At 63.4% G+C, this 14,198-nt stretch overlaps 2 protein-coding genes across 5 annotated transcripts in view; both read right to left on the bottom strand.

The window, feature by feature from the left end:
* On the bottom strand, positions 1–4,615 carry CASTOR1 (cytosolic arginine sensor for mTORC1 subunit 1). 3 transcript variants are annotated; one of them, XM_043436720.1, is made up of 9 exons: positions 4,350–4,615; positions 3,710–3,780; positions 2,306–2,493; positions 2,065–2,197; positions 1,672–1,798; positions 1,108–1,221; positions 857–939; positions 659–753; positions 1–517 (listed from the first exon to the last, which is right to left on the bottom strand). In XM_043436720.1, exons 1-9 carry the CDS (start codon positions 4,460–4,462, stop codon positions 449–451), a joined length of 993 nt encoding a protein of 330 aa, XP_043292655.1. In that variant the 5' UTR covers positions 4,463–4,615; the 3' UTR covers positions 1–448. The 3 variants fall into 3 exon arrangements, with proteins under 3 accessions (XP_043292655.1, XP_043292664.1, XP_043292673.1); XM_043436729.1 differs by having other exon boundaries at positions 1,672–1,795; positions 4,350–4,613; XM_043436738.1 differs by lacking the exon at positions 4,350–4,615 and adding an exon at positions 3,969–4,247.
* Positions 4,616–6,869: 2,254 nt separating this feature from the next.
* TBC1D10A (TBC1 domain family member 10A) overlaps positions 6,870–14,198 on the bottom strand; it is a 28,966-nt gene continuing 21,637 nt past the window's right edge. Inside the window, exons 3-9 of one of the 2 annotated variants that reach the window (XM_043436707.1) lie at positions 13,719–13,826; positions 10,259–10,365; positions 9,550–9,664; positions 9,397–9,462; positions 8,585–8,774; positions 8,310–8,464; positions 6,870–7,703 (exon numbers count right to left, since the gene is read on the bottom strand). In XM_043436707.1, coding sequence (XP_043292642.1) covers positions 7,233–7,703; positions 8,310–8,464; positions 8,585–8,774; positions 9,397–9,462; positions 9,550–9,664; positions 10,259–10,365; positions 13,719–13,826 — 1,212 coding nt within the window. In that variant the 3' untranslated portion in view covers positions 6,870–7,232. Of the gene's footprint in view, positions 7,704–8,309; positions 8,775–9,396; positions 9,463–9,549; positions 9,665–10,258; positions 10,366–13,718; positions 13,827–14,198 lie in introns of both variants that reach the window. The other variant, XM_043436697.1, reaches the window with a different exon arrangement.

Below are 14,198 nucleotides of genomic sequence, written 5' to 3'. Positions count from 1 at the left end.
TGCTCACTATAAGCTCTTTATTAACAAGTTGACTTAAAAAGGAAAGAGAGAGAGAGAGAAAGGTGTAAAAATACTTTTCTTGGAGGCCCCAGGAAGGGAAGGCACAGTCAGAACTCCTTTGCTGGGTCAGGCAACCCAGCTGGGGGTGGCGCGGAGAGGGTGGAGGCTCAGGCCTCAGGCAGGGAATGTGCAAACCCCGAGGCCCCGCAGGCAGTGATGAGTTGAGGGCTTCCTGGAGGAAGCCCCGAGCACCACGTCCCCTGCGTTGGGCAGACACGCGGCAGCCACGTTGAGAGCCGGAGTCTGCTCGCAGCTTACATACACAGAGCGGAAGGAGGGGGCCTCTGGGAACGTCCCAGAGCTGGAGCACACAGCTTTGAGAAGTCTCTGGAAGCCAGAGGGCAAGGGAAGACCCCGGAGGCTGCTGTTGCCCCCCGCCCCTGGAGCCTCAGGAGCCCAGGCCGTCCTGCCGGCGCTGGAGGACCTCGATGACGCTGCTGATGCCGTCCTCGGGCACCTGCGGGCCGGCGGGCACAGGGAGGCTTCAGGGCCGCCCCGCCCCCGCCCCCCCGCCCCCCCTCCCTTCCCCCAGGGCCCCGCCCCCTTCCCCAGGGCCCCGCCCCTTTCCCCAGGGCCCCGCCCCAGCCAGCCGGCTCACCAAGGCATGGTCAAAGTTGAAGGTGCTGATGTAGTAGGCGGAGATGTCGGCCGCAGCCAGGGGGCCGGCGATCTGGGCCACGATCCCACACTCATCTGAGGGTCGAGGAAGGGCTGTGTGGTCACCCCGGTCCCCCCCTCGCAACCCCCCCAGGCGCCAGCCCTTCCGCCACCCCCGACACAAGGCGCGGCCCCTCACCGAAGCCCAGGGGCTGTCCGCCAATGCGCACCATCCTCCACAGCTCGCCCGAGGAGCTGGTCAGCAGCAGGTCACTGGGGAACCTGGGGCGGTAGGAGGGCGGTGGGCGGGGGCATGCGGGTCCCTCCTTGCCTCTGCTGTGAGCCCCAGGAGGAGGTCAGCCGGCTGACCTCAGCGTTGGACGCTCTAGCTGCCCCCTCCCTGGGGCTGGCCGGGGGCCTGTGTGCCACCTGGGGTCAGGGGTCACTTACTTTTTCTGCGTCTCAGCATCCATGACGATGGAGATGTAGCCTTCGATGAGGGAGAAGGCAAAGAAGGTGATGGAACTGGATCCGGGACCGCCAGAGGCTGCCTCCCTAGGGGGGCTGCGGAGGAGGGGAGCCTCAGGTGCTCAGCCAGCTCCACCTCCCAGCCAGGCTCCATGCCCGCGAAGGGGCTGGCACAGGCGGCCCTGGGCAGACCCTCCTGGCCCCCTGCCCTCACCCCTCGTCTGAGGGCCCTGACCTGCTGGTATGGCTGGGGATGGGAGAGGATGACGAACCCTGAGTGTGACAAAGAGGATTTTACCCCAGGTCCAGAGGGCTTGACCAGGGCACAGCTCAGGGGGCCCTGCCCACGCCAGGGTGGGGAGGGGGCTCCAGCTGTGGCTTCGGGACCTTGCCTGGACCTCAGTGCTGGGCACAGGGGTGTCGCAGGCGGCCGGGAACCCCAGCCACCGAACAGGGCACAGAACTGCAGAACCCAGGGGTGGGCGGAAGGTGGTGGGAAGGAGCTTGGGAACAAGGTTGTGAGGACCAATGCCAACGAGGGCCCACCTATGCGTATAGAAGAGGACGTCGATGAGGGTGGTGGCGATGGCTGGCAGAGTCTCAGGGTCCAGCGTGAGGACGCAGAATCGGTTCTGTGGGCTCTGGATGGGGTGCACGGTGGGGCTGGGCCCTGCTGGGGAGGGTTGGTGGCGGAGGTCAAGGGGCGACTGTGGGCGAGCGCGCCCCCTGGTGGCCAGCCAGAGAGAGACAGCCTGGGCTGGGAGGAGGTCACGCAGCACCTGCAGGAAGCTACCTGGGTTCTCCCGGCCCCCTCTTGTGAGGAGGGGGGTGCATGTCAGCTGGTCTCCCCAAACCCACAGCCCAACCTGCACAAGGGAAGGGCCCCCGGTGGGAAGGGGAGCCCCCGCCGAGGCCCGGGTGTCAGAGGGCGGGTCTCACCATGCTGAGCACGGGGAAAGCCGTTACTGGAATCGTCCCTGGCAACCGGCACTGGCTCCCCGCCCACCTCTCGGTAAATGTCGAACTCCCGGGCCAGCGTGTGGATCACCACGGACAGGTCCTGCTCCCGCACCTGGGCCAGGAGAGGCACAACGCATGGGTCCCCAAGCACCCATGGGGCCCACCCTGCCCGCACGCCTCCTCCCCCCAACCCCCCAGCCAGCACCAGCGGGAAACTCACCAGGATGAAGTCTGTCTGGTAGGTGGACAGCATCAGCACCGACACGTGGTGCTCGGCCAGCGGTGCGATTACGGACCGGGCGATCTTGGTGACCCCGGCAGCCTGCACGGCCGCGCCACTGGGGGATGGCACGTTCAGCACCAGCCAGGTGGCCTCGGCCACTTGCAGGAACTCGGATGGGGGCAGCTCTGTGGGGCAGGGGGCACAGGCCTGGTCAGGGCCTACAGGGCTGGCCCCTGCCCTGTTTCCCTGTCTGAGCCTTATGGGGAGCTCTACCAAGGTCAGGTCAGGTCTGGAGACTGGAGCTGTCTTCCTCCCCCAAGTTCTGCTCCTGAGACCTGCATGTCTGCAAGGACTGAGAGGTGCTTCAGGTGTTGGCCTGTCAGGGATTGAAACTTCCCAGTTAGGATCGGAGCTCCGAATTCAGACAGAGCTGGGTTCCAATCCCAGCCTCACCATCTACTTTCTGTTGACCTGGGGCAAATGATTTGACTTCTCTGAGCCTCAGTTTCCTCTTCTGTAAAATGGGGTGACGGTATGGACCTCAAGACGAGTGTTCCTTGGGCAAACAGAGGCCTCATACCGTGTGGCACCACCAGGGGGAGCCAGCAGACCAAGTTGGCTAGGGGATGCCCTTTCCTGAGCAGAACCAAACTTTCCTGCTGCACAAATAGGGAAACTAAGGCCTGAAGCAGAGCTATGCCTGCCAGTGAAGCCCCAGTGGTCTGGCCTGAGACTCCAAGCCTGTCAGCCTGGGCCAGGCTGGCAGGAGTAGGGAGGTAGATGTCCGCTTCAGGGATCAGGGACGGACCAGGCTGGAGTCCAGTCTGGAGCAGGGCCACGGCCAGGGTGGCTGCTAATTGCCCAAGCACAGCTAGGAGGCCCGCCAGGACCCTGCCCTGGCTGGCTGCCTGCTCCTCCTGCATTCCTTCCCCAACACTCTCAGACTCCTGGAGCCGCCAGACCAGTTGGGGAGGGGGTGACACACACCAGAGATGAGGGAAGTCAGTCGGCGGGGATAACGGCAGGGGTGGGGTGGGGTGGGGAAACAGTCACAGTAAACCGATTCTTGCCCCAGAACTGTAATTGAGGCCCTGCTGGCCGGCCAGGGGCTGCTAACCGCCCTTCACACACAGCCCCGTTTATAAAGCCCTCGAGGGACCCTATTAGATCAGAGCCATAACTATTCCATTTTACATAAGAGGAAACAAACAGCTCAGAGAGGGGAAGTGACTTGCTTAAGGGCACACAGCCAGTGAAAAGTGGGAATGGATTCGAACCCAGATCCATCCGCCTTCCAGGCCCCCAGCTCTTGCGACCATGGATCCTAGCATTCGGTGAGAATCCCGCAAAGAGACGAGCGCGGTCTCCTCCCTTACGCCCCCTCCCCAGCCCAGCCCCCACCTTTGAAGCCCTCCTCGTCCACCATGAGCGTGTAATCCTCGGGGGTCTCCGTCAGGCTGAAGAACTTGCACCTGGTTGGGGGCGGGGGGCATCTTCAGCCTGGGTGGGGCGGAGGGGGCGGGTAGACCCGGCCGGGCGCCTCCCTGCCCCCTCAAGCCTGTTTTCGTCCCAGGACGGTGGGGTGTGTGCCCCACTTCCAGAACTCCGAACTGCTTTCCGCCTCCCCGACCTCCACGCCGGGACACGAGGAGAGGCTCACCCGCGGCTACAAACCCGGGCCGTCGAACCTTGAGCCCTCTAGACCAGCCCCTCTGACCCGACGGGAGGCAACTGGAAAAAGTTCCACGGAGCCGCCACGAAAGAATGCCCCCACCTGACACCACTAGGGTTAAGCATTGACCATCCCGGGCTGTTTGCGCCTTAACCGGCCCTGGGAGGGGGCCTCACGGGGCCGGATAGGCGGCGGTCCCGAGGAGGTTAGGCCCAGGCCGGATGGCGGCCGGGGGCGGGGGAGGGAGGAAGGCAGGGAGGGCTCTCCCCGCCGGCTCCCGCTGGCCCCACGACGGCCCTAATCTCCCGACCCCGTCCCAGAGCGACAGTGCAGCCCACCCCCATCTGTGCCGCGGACCCGGGCGCGCACCGGCTTCGGCGGGGCAGGAAGAGCAGCTTGATGAGCGGGTGGGTGTAGAGCCAGAGACCTGGGCGGGCGAGGCTCAGCACCCTCACCCGGTGCTCTAGGATGTGCAGCTCCATCGCGGCCCGCGCGGACCCGACCCCGCTGCCCGCAGGACCCAGGCAGTGCTGGGGGCGGGTCGCTGGGGGCGGTGCCGGGGGGCTTAAAGGGGCCGCTGCGCGGCCGAGTGCACGCCGCCAGCTACGCCAACTCCCCGAAGGCCACGCCGTGCGGGCCGGGCGGCCAATCCGGGGTGGCCACGCCTCCTTCTAGCGCCGGAGCCTCACTCTGCTCGGTCCGGCCTGCCCTGCCCGCCCCTGCTGGCTCCGCCCCACCGGTTTGGGCTCGGGAATCGCCCGCTGACCCCACCCCCGTCGAGTCCTCCTGGGGGGGGCCCGGCCGCGCCTCTCCGCCTCTCGGGGCTCCGCGCTTTCCGTAGGACGCTCGCTGCGCTGGGGTCCCGAGCCGGCGGAGACTGGGAGTCGTATCTGTCCTTGGGCCTTAGAATTAATTTCGCTAAGCCTTGGAGGCGCGCCTGGGACAGAACGCAGCCCCCAAACTCCTGGAGCGTGCGAGGGGCGGGGTCCGCTGCCGCAGCCCAGGCAGCCGTGCGGTTCTCGGCCCTGAGAGCGTCCTGGTGCCTTGCCCCTCCTTCCTCTCGTGGCTTAGCGTGGGGCAGGGCCACCAGAGCCGGCAGGGTGGTGGGGACAAAAGTCCCCCAGCGAGGGCTGCCCGGGACTAGTATTGACACACACCCTCCCTGCTTCGTGAGCCCTGTGAGTGGACTGACAAGGTGAAGCTTGACCTGGACTCAGTGGCCCCATGTTTCTCACGCAGCTTCCAGAGCAGAAGGGAGGGCCCCAGCCATTCTGTGAGCAGCATGTGGTGGGGAGGGAGCTGAAGGCCACCAGGCTGAAGTTGTTTGGGCCAGAAATGCCCAAAGCTCAGCCTTTGGGGGAACAGGGCCATGCACCTGGGGCTCACTGGGTCCTCAGTTCTCCACCGAGACATAAGGCTGCAGTCATGAGCAGGACCGACGTGGCCTGAGCACATCTAAACTTCATGCTTCATGCCTGAGGAGGCCCCCAGCGCTGGCAGACGCCCCAGATCTGAGGCTGGTGAGTGCCAACGTGGGCTCGTTTCCACAGCAGGGCTGGGCTCCGCTCAGGCATCCTCAGGCCTGCAAAGACCCCGGCACGCACAGGCATGGGCCAGGGAGGCTGGCTCCACAGCAGGACAGAACGTGCTCCAGGGGCCCTTGCCTGGTCCTCAGGCCCCACCTCCAAGGCTCTGAACCAAACAGGTTAGAGCAGGACTCGGGTCTGATGGACCCAGCAGGTCTGAGCAGGCCTCCCGCCCGCTCAGCAGTCTTTATGGTAGGCAGATGGAAGTGGGGCGGCACCTGCCCTCCCTAGACCCTCCGGCTCGGTGGGTCCCCACGGAACACTGCAGCCACCGCATCCTGGCCAGGCCCTTGGAGGGCTGGGGGAGGGCAGTGTCCTCTGAGGCCTAGCCCTCGTCTCAGGGGCAGGTGGCATAGGAAGCCACGGGGGGAGTGGCGGGAGGTGAGAAGTAGGTGGTTTGCCCTGAAAAGTTCATGTGACCCTTGACCTCCTCAGCCTCAGTATCCCCGGTTCTGCGTTCTACCAGAACAGGACGTCCCAGGCCAAGGCTGCAGCCCTTCGATGCCTAAACGCTTCCAGGGAGGCTCTGCTCCTCCCTCCCTCTCCCCCCGCGCCCCCACCCCGGCCTGGCCCAGCCTGGTGGCCTGCCAGGAACAGCCACTATTGTTTGACTGGAAAAGCTGCTTCCTCAGCAGAAGGGGGGCCTCTCCCGGGACACCCTGTTTTCACCCTTGCTGGTCACCACACTGCCTGCCTGGGTCCTCAATGCGGAGTCAGGTCACCCTAGTTGGGAGAGGCAGCGAGGGGCTCTGGGCCCCAATCTGGATCGGCTTCACCTCTCCCACTCAGCTCCTCTGCTTCCTCCTCTGTAAAATGGGGATAGGGATGAAGCCCACCCAGTCGTCAGACAGCCAGCCCAGCCTGGCACATGCTCAGCTCGGTAAGCGGCCAGTGGGCGCCTCATATCACAGAGTCAGACTCTGCCCTGTGCCCCTCTAACTTGGATGGAGGCCTGGGCTGAGCATGGGAGGGCAGTTCTTCATAATCACCCACCCTTGGCACCAGCACCCGGCCCAGAACGAGTACCTTACTGGGGTCCGAAGTGGCACCCAGGCCAGCCCCTGGAGGACTGTGGAAGGACTTGCGGAGCCCCTCCCCCTGTGACGTGCAGGGTCAAGGCTTGGGGAGCAGGCCCTGCTCTGCCTGGGCCCTGGTGACCCTCACCCATGGCAGGCGGTGGCCGTGGGGCAAGGGGGATGAAGTAGGGGAAACGGGGGCTGGGATGGGGGCCTCTGTAGGGTGTGGAGGAGATGCTGAGCCCTAGGGGTGGCACCCCCTTCCCAGTCCCAAGCTGCACACCAGCTCTCTACACAAGCCTGTTTATTTCTGTACAAAACCATGTTTCTATTTTACACAAAGAACCTCCCCCCCCCCGCCCCACCTCACATCCATGCCCTAGCCCTGGGGGGATGCTCCCCAGGAGGGGCTGAGTGAGGCCCCACCCGTTGGCCCGCACTTCTGCCTGCCCCAGCTGGGCCGGCTGAGCTCCGCTCTGGAGAAAATAAATAAGGAGACTCAAGCAGAATCTCTGCTGGGCCAGCCAGACTCCCTGCCACCCGGGGCCAGGCAGCAGGCCCTCGGGGGGCGGGCGGGCCCTGGAGTGTAAGTCAGTCGGTGAACCGTGTGGTGTGTGGAGACCCCAGCTCAGGGGCCTGAGCTGCCAGGGTTACAAGTAGGTGTCCTCACTCTCCTGGGATGTCAGGCTCTCCTGGGAGCGGTGGTGGGCTGAGTCCTGGGGAGCCGAGCCCTGGGGGTCCTGGGGGGCCAGGTCCTTCGGGGGCACATCCTGTGGAGGAGATGCATCTCCCGCGGCGGCCGCTGCTTTGGCTTGACTTGGGGCAGGGGGCCGGTCCTGCTGCCCACTCTCCTTCCCCGGCTTCCGTGGCTCCTTCTGCACCTGCTTGGATGTCTTGGACTTGCCTTTGGAACCAGAGAGGGAGGCGTCTGGGGGCAGGCGGATGGACGGTGAGGGCTGCAGGCTGGGCCGCGGGCCCGGCTCTGCCTCCAGGATGGCCTTGGCGCCGTGCAGCCTGGGCGGGGACGGGCACTGCAGCTCCCCCCGCGTCTCCTGCCAGCGCCGCAGCTGGATTAGGTGCTCGCGCTCGATCTGGCGCTCCGTCACGGGCAGCTCCACCACCTGTGGGGCGGCGACAGGCGGGGGCCGTCAGGAAGAGCCATCCCCTTCCGCCTCCCGGCCCAGGTCAGGCGGGCTGACCACAGGATGGTGGTCACAAGCCCCAGAGTGAGTGCCAGGTGAGGAGGCCCTTGAGGCCCCCTGTCTCAGAGGAGAAAGCCATGAGTCCTCCCGCCTACCTGTGTATCACCTCACTACAGACCCCCAGAGACAAAGATCCACAAAAGAGAAAAACAGGAAAATAAAGCCAAGGCTGTGATGGGGGGTGGGCCGCACCTACTCTCATTCCCTCTAGGTGGATCTGGGCCTCTCTGTGCCCCCTCTCCTCATTCAGACAGAAGGACGAGGTCTGTCCACACTGTCCTGGGCTGCTAAGCACAAGGCCGCAGGCCCCCACCAGGGCCCTCAGGCTCGCCCTCCCTCCGGGGGTGAGGGGGTAGGGGTGGCCATACCTCCTGCACCAGGAAGGCCTCCTGTGTGACCTTGGGGCTGAGGCTCCGCAGGAGGAGGGGCAGGGGTGGCTGTCAGTCCCCCTTCCCTCTGGGGGTGAGGGGCAAGGGTGACCATCAGTCCCCCCATCTCCGGGGTGAGGGGCAGGGGTGGCCATACCTCCTGCACCAGGAAGGCCTCCTGCATGACCTTGGGGCTGAGGCTCCGCAGTCGCTCAATGGTCTCGTACTGGCCTTGGCAGCCTTTGACCTTCTCGGGGGAGCCCAGCGCGTGCTTCAGCAGCACCAGGCCCACCCGGAAGATGATCTTGACTCCTGTCAGGGAGCGGGCGGTGAGTGCCGGCGGTGGGGGCTGCTCTGGGGAGCCTCTTTGCAAACAGAGGCCCCCATGAGCTGGGCTGGCGGCAGGGCTGCTGTCCCGGGCCCACCCGGTACCTTCGCAGAAGAACATGTCCCAGACGCGCAGCACGGAGCTCCAGGGCAAGGTACGCGAGAAGGCGCACATGAACCACTCGGTCATGTAGAGCAGCGGGTCGATCTTCTGCTGGCTGAGGTGCTTGTGGGCCACAGGAGACACCTTCTGCAGCAGCGAGAAAAGAATCTCCCCGTCCAGCTGGATGGCCTCCTGGGGGGACAGGGAACCACTGGGCCGTGACCGAGGGCCCGCGGCAGCCACCCCTGGCTCCTCAGGCGGCTCAGGCTGCAGGGTGCCAAGCTCCTGCTGGGTGCTGGGGGTGATGACAAGCAGACCAGACACAGCTGGTCCCCCCGCCAAGCGTGTTGTGCAGAGAGACAGACAGACACGAACCACAGGAGCATCGGGAGCCGAGGGAGTGGAGGGAGGGAGGGGGCTAAGGTGCCCAGGGCAGGGCAGGAACAAGACCCTGGGGGGCGTGTGCCGGAGGCCCCCGTCAGGTCAGGGATCGCTCCGATGGGCTGAAAGCTGAGGGGAAAGAAAGGTTATCAGAGGAAAGAAGGGGCGGAGGATTAAGCCTATTCGAAGGCCAAGGCAGGAGGACTGTGGTGCCCTGGAGGAACAGGGAGGCAGAGGTGGAGAGAGGGTGGAAGTGGGAGGCCGGAGCCCAGGAGCCCTGACCCTGGCAGCTTGCGGACTCCAGCCTCAGGCAACAGGAGGCCGAGAAGGACTTCCACAGGCAATGGGATGGCTGAGTTGAGGCCTGGAGAGGCCACAAAGGTGTCAGGTCTGGGGGCGGGTCTCAGGCCAGGGCCACGCTGCAAGCACTCACCAGCTTCTCACTGTAGTAGCCAGGCAGGTACTTCTCACAGATCTGCACCAGGCACCAGAAGGCTTGCTGTGGGCAAGAGAGACGTGATGCCTGGCTGCTGGGTGTTCCTCGCCCGCCCGCCCACCCACCTGCCCGCCCGCGGCCTGGGGGTACCTCGGCAGGCATGTGCATGAGCAGCACGGCAGCGATGGGCGCCTGGGCCTGGCAGTAGCCCTCCTCGGGTCGGTACAGCGTGTAGGCCTTCAGCACCCGGAACAGGTCCTGCTGGCTGCAGAGAGGCGAGTGGGGAAGGGCTGACGGATGGGACTCGCCACCCACAGGCCTTACCTGCGCCCCACTGGGCCAGACCTGACTCAGAGGCTGCATTTCCCTGCAGAATGTGGTCACGCAGGGTCAGTCTCCCACTGTAGCCCCTGCACCCTCCTTTGACAGGTGAGGGCGGAGGCTCAAAGAGAAAGTGGGGAGCAGGGCCGGGGCAGGGCGCGTGGCCCCCGGCTTGGCAGCTGTGGCCCCCAGACAGGCCAGCCCCGTCCCAGGACTGCCTCGGTCCCGGCCCGGCCGCCACGCCTCTCCTCTCCTGCACGCCTTGTGCCCACCCAGCTCTCTCCAGCCTCTTTCTGCCCACTCAATCTGTGCATCTTCCTGTTTCGAGAGGAAGGCCAGGCCAGGCAAGCCTAGCACTCTGGGAAGTACAGGATGAAGCTGCCCCAGAACTAAGAGGACCCATCAGACTCAAACCAAAGAGGGAACTAACAGAGTAGTCAGGACCCTCCAGCTTCGGGGACCCCCAACATGCCCCCAAATTTATTTTACCTCCTCTCTCTGAGGGAAAGGGACAGCCCACAAGGCCCAGCCTGCTCACCCGTGGCCCCCCCGGGACACAAACATCTCGTGGAAAGGGAACTGTCGGTGCAGGTCACGCTCAATCACATCCAGCCACTTGGGGTCCCCAGGGGACATGTCCAGCTCCTGGAAGCAAGGTCAAGAGCATCTCTTAGGAGTTAGGGATGGCTGGGAGGATATCACTGTCCCAGGTTGTGGAGGAGGCCCATCAACAGGGACAATGTCCACCCAATCCCATCCTGACTGGGCCTCCCCGAGGACAAGTCAGGAAGCTTGGGCGGGGCAGAGATGAGCGGAGCAGAGTCCTGGAAACCCTGAGGGGCTACCTAGGCTTCAGGAGGAAGACCCACGTGGGTAAGAGTGCCTGACATAGCTGTGGCTTGAGATAATCTCCAGGCACTTCATTCAGGACTCAAACACCTTGTTACCCCCTGAAGATGGAAGGCAACTTGGAAGCAATGACTCCTACCTGGGAGCACCACCCTGAGCACCACTTGAGATGGCACATGTGGGCCTCGCCGACTGTTCGCCTCAGCCCCCCAAAGACAGGTCCTATCATTACACTGTTCACAGGTGAAGAACTGAGGGTCAAAGACAAGCCACTTGCCTGATGCCTTGTGGCTAGAAAAATGGTGCAGCTGGGTCTGGAAGCCAGGCTGACTCAGAGCCGTCAGCCCGACTCCTGTGCTACCCACCTCCATGTACAAGCAGTGCCACCTAGTCAGGAAGTGGGCGTGGGCGTGGGCGTGTGTGTGTGCGTGTGTGTGCTGCACTGAGCAATGCCACGACGTCTGTCAAACCGGCAGCCTCAGAGCCATCTCTGGGTGCTGGAGTTTCAGCAGATTTTTACTCTTTTCTTTGAACTTCCGTGAACACTTCTGCATGAGTTCCATTTATGTAAACAAAGCTACTACACAAAGAAAGATCCTTTCTCGTCACTTGAAATGTCCTCTATCTTACTTGCTTGTTGGTTACACGGGTATGTATTGTTTGTCCAGACTCTCTGAACTGTGTGCTTAAGATCTGTGCACTTTACTTTATGTAAGTTCATACCTCAGCTTTCAAAAAAGAAAGAAACAACTCAGTGGAAAGGATGCCTGGAGGGCTGAGTGGGGAAGCAGACAGAGCCCTTGCTGTCTACGTGTTGGGCAGTGCAAGGAGGGCCCCAGGAGGAAGGCTGGGTCCTCAGCAAACACATCAGTGGGTGTAGGCGCAGGCCCCTGCCCGGCAGGTGACTTCATACAAGTCCCTTTCCCTCTGTGCCCCCTCAGTGGGGGTGTCCCAGGATTGAAATGAGGACCCTAGGGTGTCGGCTAACTTGACACAAGAGGGTGAACACTGAGACAAAAAACTGATGGAGTGTTGGAGGCTGGAGGGTGAGGGAGGGGCCCGGGGTCTGGACAGCGGGCCCTGGAGCAGGTGCCCATCTAAAGACACACACACGCAACCTGTGTGTGTGCAACCCCCCTCGATGGGGGCCGCTAGTATCCTAGGCACCCTGCAGGTCAGGATGCTGTCCTGATCCTAGACACGGTCTTGAGTACAGTGCAGGTCTGCTTTTGTCAGGAAGGAAAGGAGGGTCCCACAAGTTCTCCTGAAGGTTCCACTGAGGTGCAGACCTGGGAACCCAAGGCTCCTAGAACATGCTCACTGGGTTCCTCAGCAGCTCACGGCACTCAGCCACAGAGGGTCACCACCCTTCAGAAAGGGAAAGGTGCAGCTGAAGGGCCTGCAGGGAGAAAGGGTGCCGAGAGTCCAAGGCAGGTAGGGGCCGCTGGGGGCAATGCAACTACCGCAGCCCCCCATGGAGCCTGCCGGAGAAGAAAACCAGGGAAGAAAAAGACTAGAAGGTCCTGTCCTGCCTGAGGAAGGAGGAAGAAGTGGCCAGCGCAGAGGAGGAGACGCTGCCGGGGTGTGGAGCCTGTGCTGACAGCAGAGGCTGGGGTCCACGCGGGCCTCCGGGGGCAGGATCGCTGCCCCACAGCCCCCCACGGCACCCCTGCCTCTGGGCTCTTGTGCCCCGGCAGCCAGAGGCAGCTTCTCTCCCCGTCCACTTCTTCCACCCCACAGACACGCAGAATCCCTCCTGCTGTGCTCACAAACCACTGTTCTGGCCCCCAGGACTGCACCGGGGCCCTGCCACTAAGCTTCAAAACATCATGAAGGGCTTTCTGGGCCAGTCTACCTCCTCCCATAAGCAACCTTCAGACCCCACAGAGGTGGCCGACCCTCTTGGGACGTACCACTCCCCAGACACACACAGCATAGACAGCTCTGCACTCCGCGGCTCCTCAGATGTGTTCATGTCTGCTAAGTGTGGAACCAGGAGGCTGACCAGCCCCCGCGCTCCCTCGGCTCTGAGTCTGTGCTCTGGCAGCCAAAGGTAACCTAGGGCCTTGGAGACTCTCCCATCCCACCCCTGAGCCTCCCACTCTGCCAGAAGGCAGCCCCCTGACATGGAAGTGATGTAGCCACAGGGAGGAAGACCGGAGCCAAGAGGCTGCCTGAGTGGGCATGATGTTGGTGCTCTGTGGGACAGCCGGATCCCTGATTCAGGCCTGCCCTCAGCCAGACACTCCACCAACCCCCGTCCCTGGGCCACTCTCCCCGCCTCCCGGTCTGCAGCAGCAACTCCAGGAACAGGTTTGGCGGGAGAGGGCTGTTCACTGAAGCATGACTTTTGTCAACAGGGAGCTGCTGACTGACAGCCCTCTCACTGCCTGTCATCAGTCCCAAGAGCCTGGGAGGTACCCGGAGGCCTGGGGCCAAGTCTGGCCGGTGAGCTGGGGCAACCCTGGGAAAGCCAACTGACTCCCCGAGTTCCCTAGAGGAGCAGGCTGGATGAGCAGCCCGGGCCAGGGGTGCCCCAAGAAGCCTCATGAATGGAGGGGTGTTCTTCACCTTGGCAATCTGGGGTGAGGAGCAGCGGGAGGGGAAGGCATGGCTGTCAGAGGGTACCCCGTCTGACCCCTGACTGGCTTCTAAACTCTAAGGACACTGGTTTGGCTCTGCCACCCCCGGAACAGACAAGCCCATAAGCAACATGGGTGAACCGTGTCTAGCTGGCTTGGATGAGGCAGGAGAAAGAGTAGAGAATGGGAAGTCAAAAGGTGTTAGGGTCCTGTGACCCTGCTGGGAAGCCCCCAAAGGCCCAGAGCTCAGGCCCCAGGTGGTCAGGGAAGTGCTCTGAGTGTCCCTCCAAATAACCAAGAGCTGAGAGGTAGCCCACCAAGTCCAAGAGAGCAAACCTGGGCGGCTGTCAAGAGAAACAGCTGGAACTGGGGGCTGCCAATTTGTCCACCCCACTGAGGCCCGCTCAGAGCTGGTGCCTCAGATGAGCGGAGCCCCCGGAGTCACAGACTGACCAGGCCTGACAGTTGGCTCTGGAGGAGAGAGGTCCCCTAGGCACAGAGGATCACCGCCCCCAGAAGATGTCCAGAGACGAGGAAGGGAGGGCAGGGGAGGGAAGGGCAACTCACGTCGAACTTTCCAGGGTTCTGCTGCAGCTTCACCTTGCCTCCTGACAGGTACTGCCAAGCACGGCCCCGCAGAGAAGGTGGGATGCCCTTCTGGCACCGCAGTCGGATCTGGAAGTCAAAGGGAGGCCGTGCCTGTGCATCCAGCCAGGCTGCCCGCTGCCCCCGCCCCAGCCCCCAAGAGGCTGGTGCTCATCAGTCCTTCAGTGAGCACGGGGGCAAGAGCGGAACAGGGGGAAAAGAGGACTTCACCCCTGTTGCTCCAACGCTGCACTGGGTCGGCTGCCACCAGGTGATGGCAGCGGCCCCATGTTCCCTGGTCCAGTGACGACGCAGGGATTCTTGACATCCACAAGGGACTATGAATCCCCATCTCCATTTTCTGAATCCAAATGGAACCAGACAAGTTAGAGAAGCCCCTGGGATGTCACCAGGAAGGGATCTGCACGATGTGGAACATGGCTCAGCCGCAGGGAACGCAGC

This window comes from Cervus canadensis, chromosome 1 (assembly GCF_019320065.1).
Source record: "Cervus canadensis isolate Bull #8, Minnesota chromosome 1, ASM1932006v1, whole genome shotgun sequence".
Lineage (NCBI taxonomy): Eukaryota > Metazoa > Chordata > Mammalia > Artiodactyla > Cervidae > Cervus > Cervus canadensis.
This window is presented reverse-complemented; position numbering and strand designations above follow the sequence as displayed.

Excerpts from the sequence above, each read along its gene's own strand:
- CASTOR1 (XM_043436720.1), bottom strand. The coding sequence starts at position 4,462 with ATGGAGCTGCACATCCTAGAGCACCGGGTGAGGGTGCTGAGCCTCGCC. Across the intron at positions 2,494-3,709 it reads GGACGAGGAGGGCTTCAAAG|AGCTGCCCCCATCCGAGTTC; the intron begins GTGGGGGCTGGG and ends CCTGCCCCACAG. Across the intron at positions 2,198-2,305 it reads ACCAGACAGACTTCATCCTG|GTGCGGGAGCAGGACCTGTC; the intron begins GTGAGTTTCCCG and ends CTCCTGGCCCAG.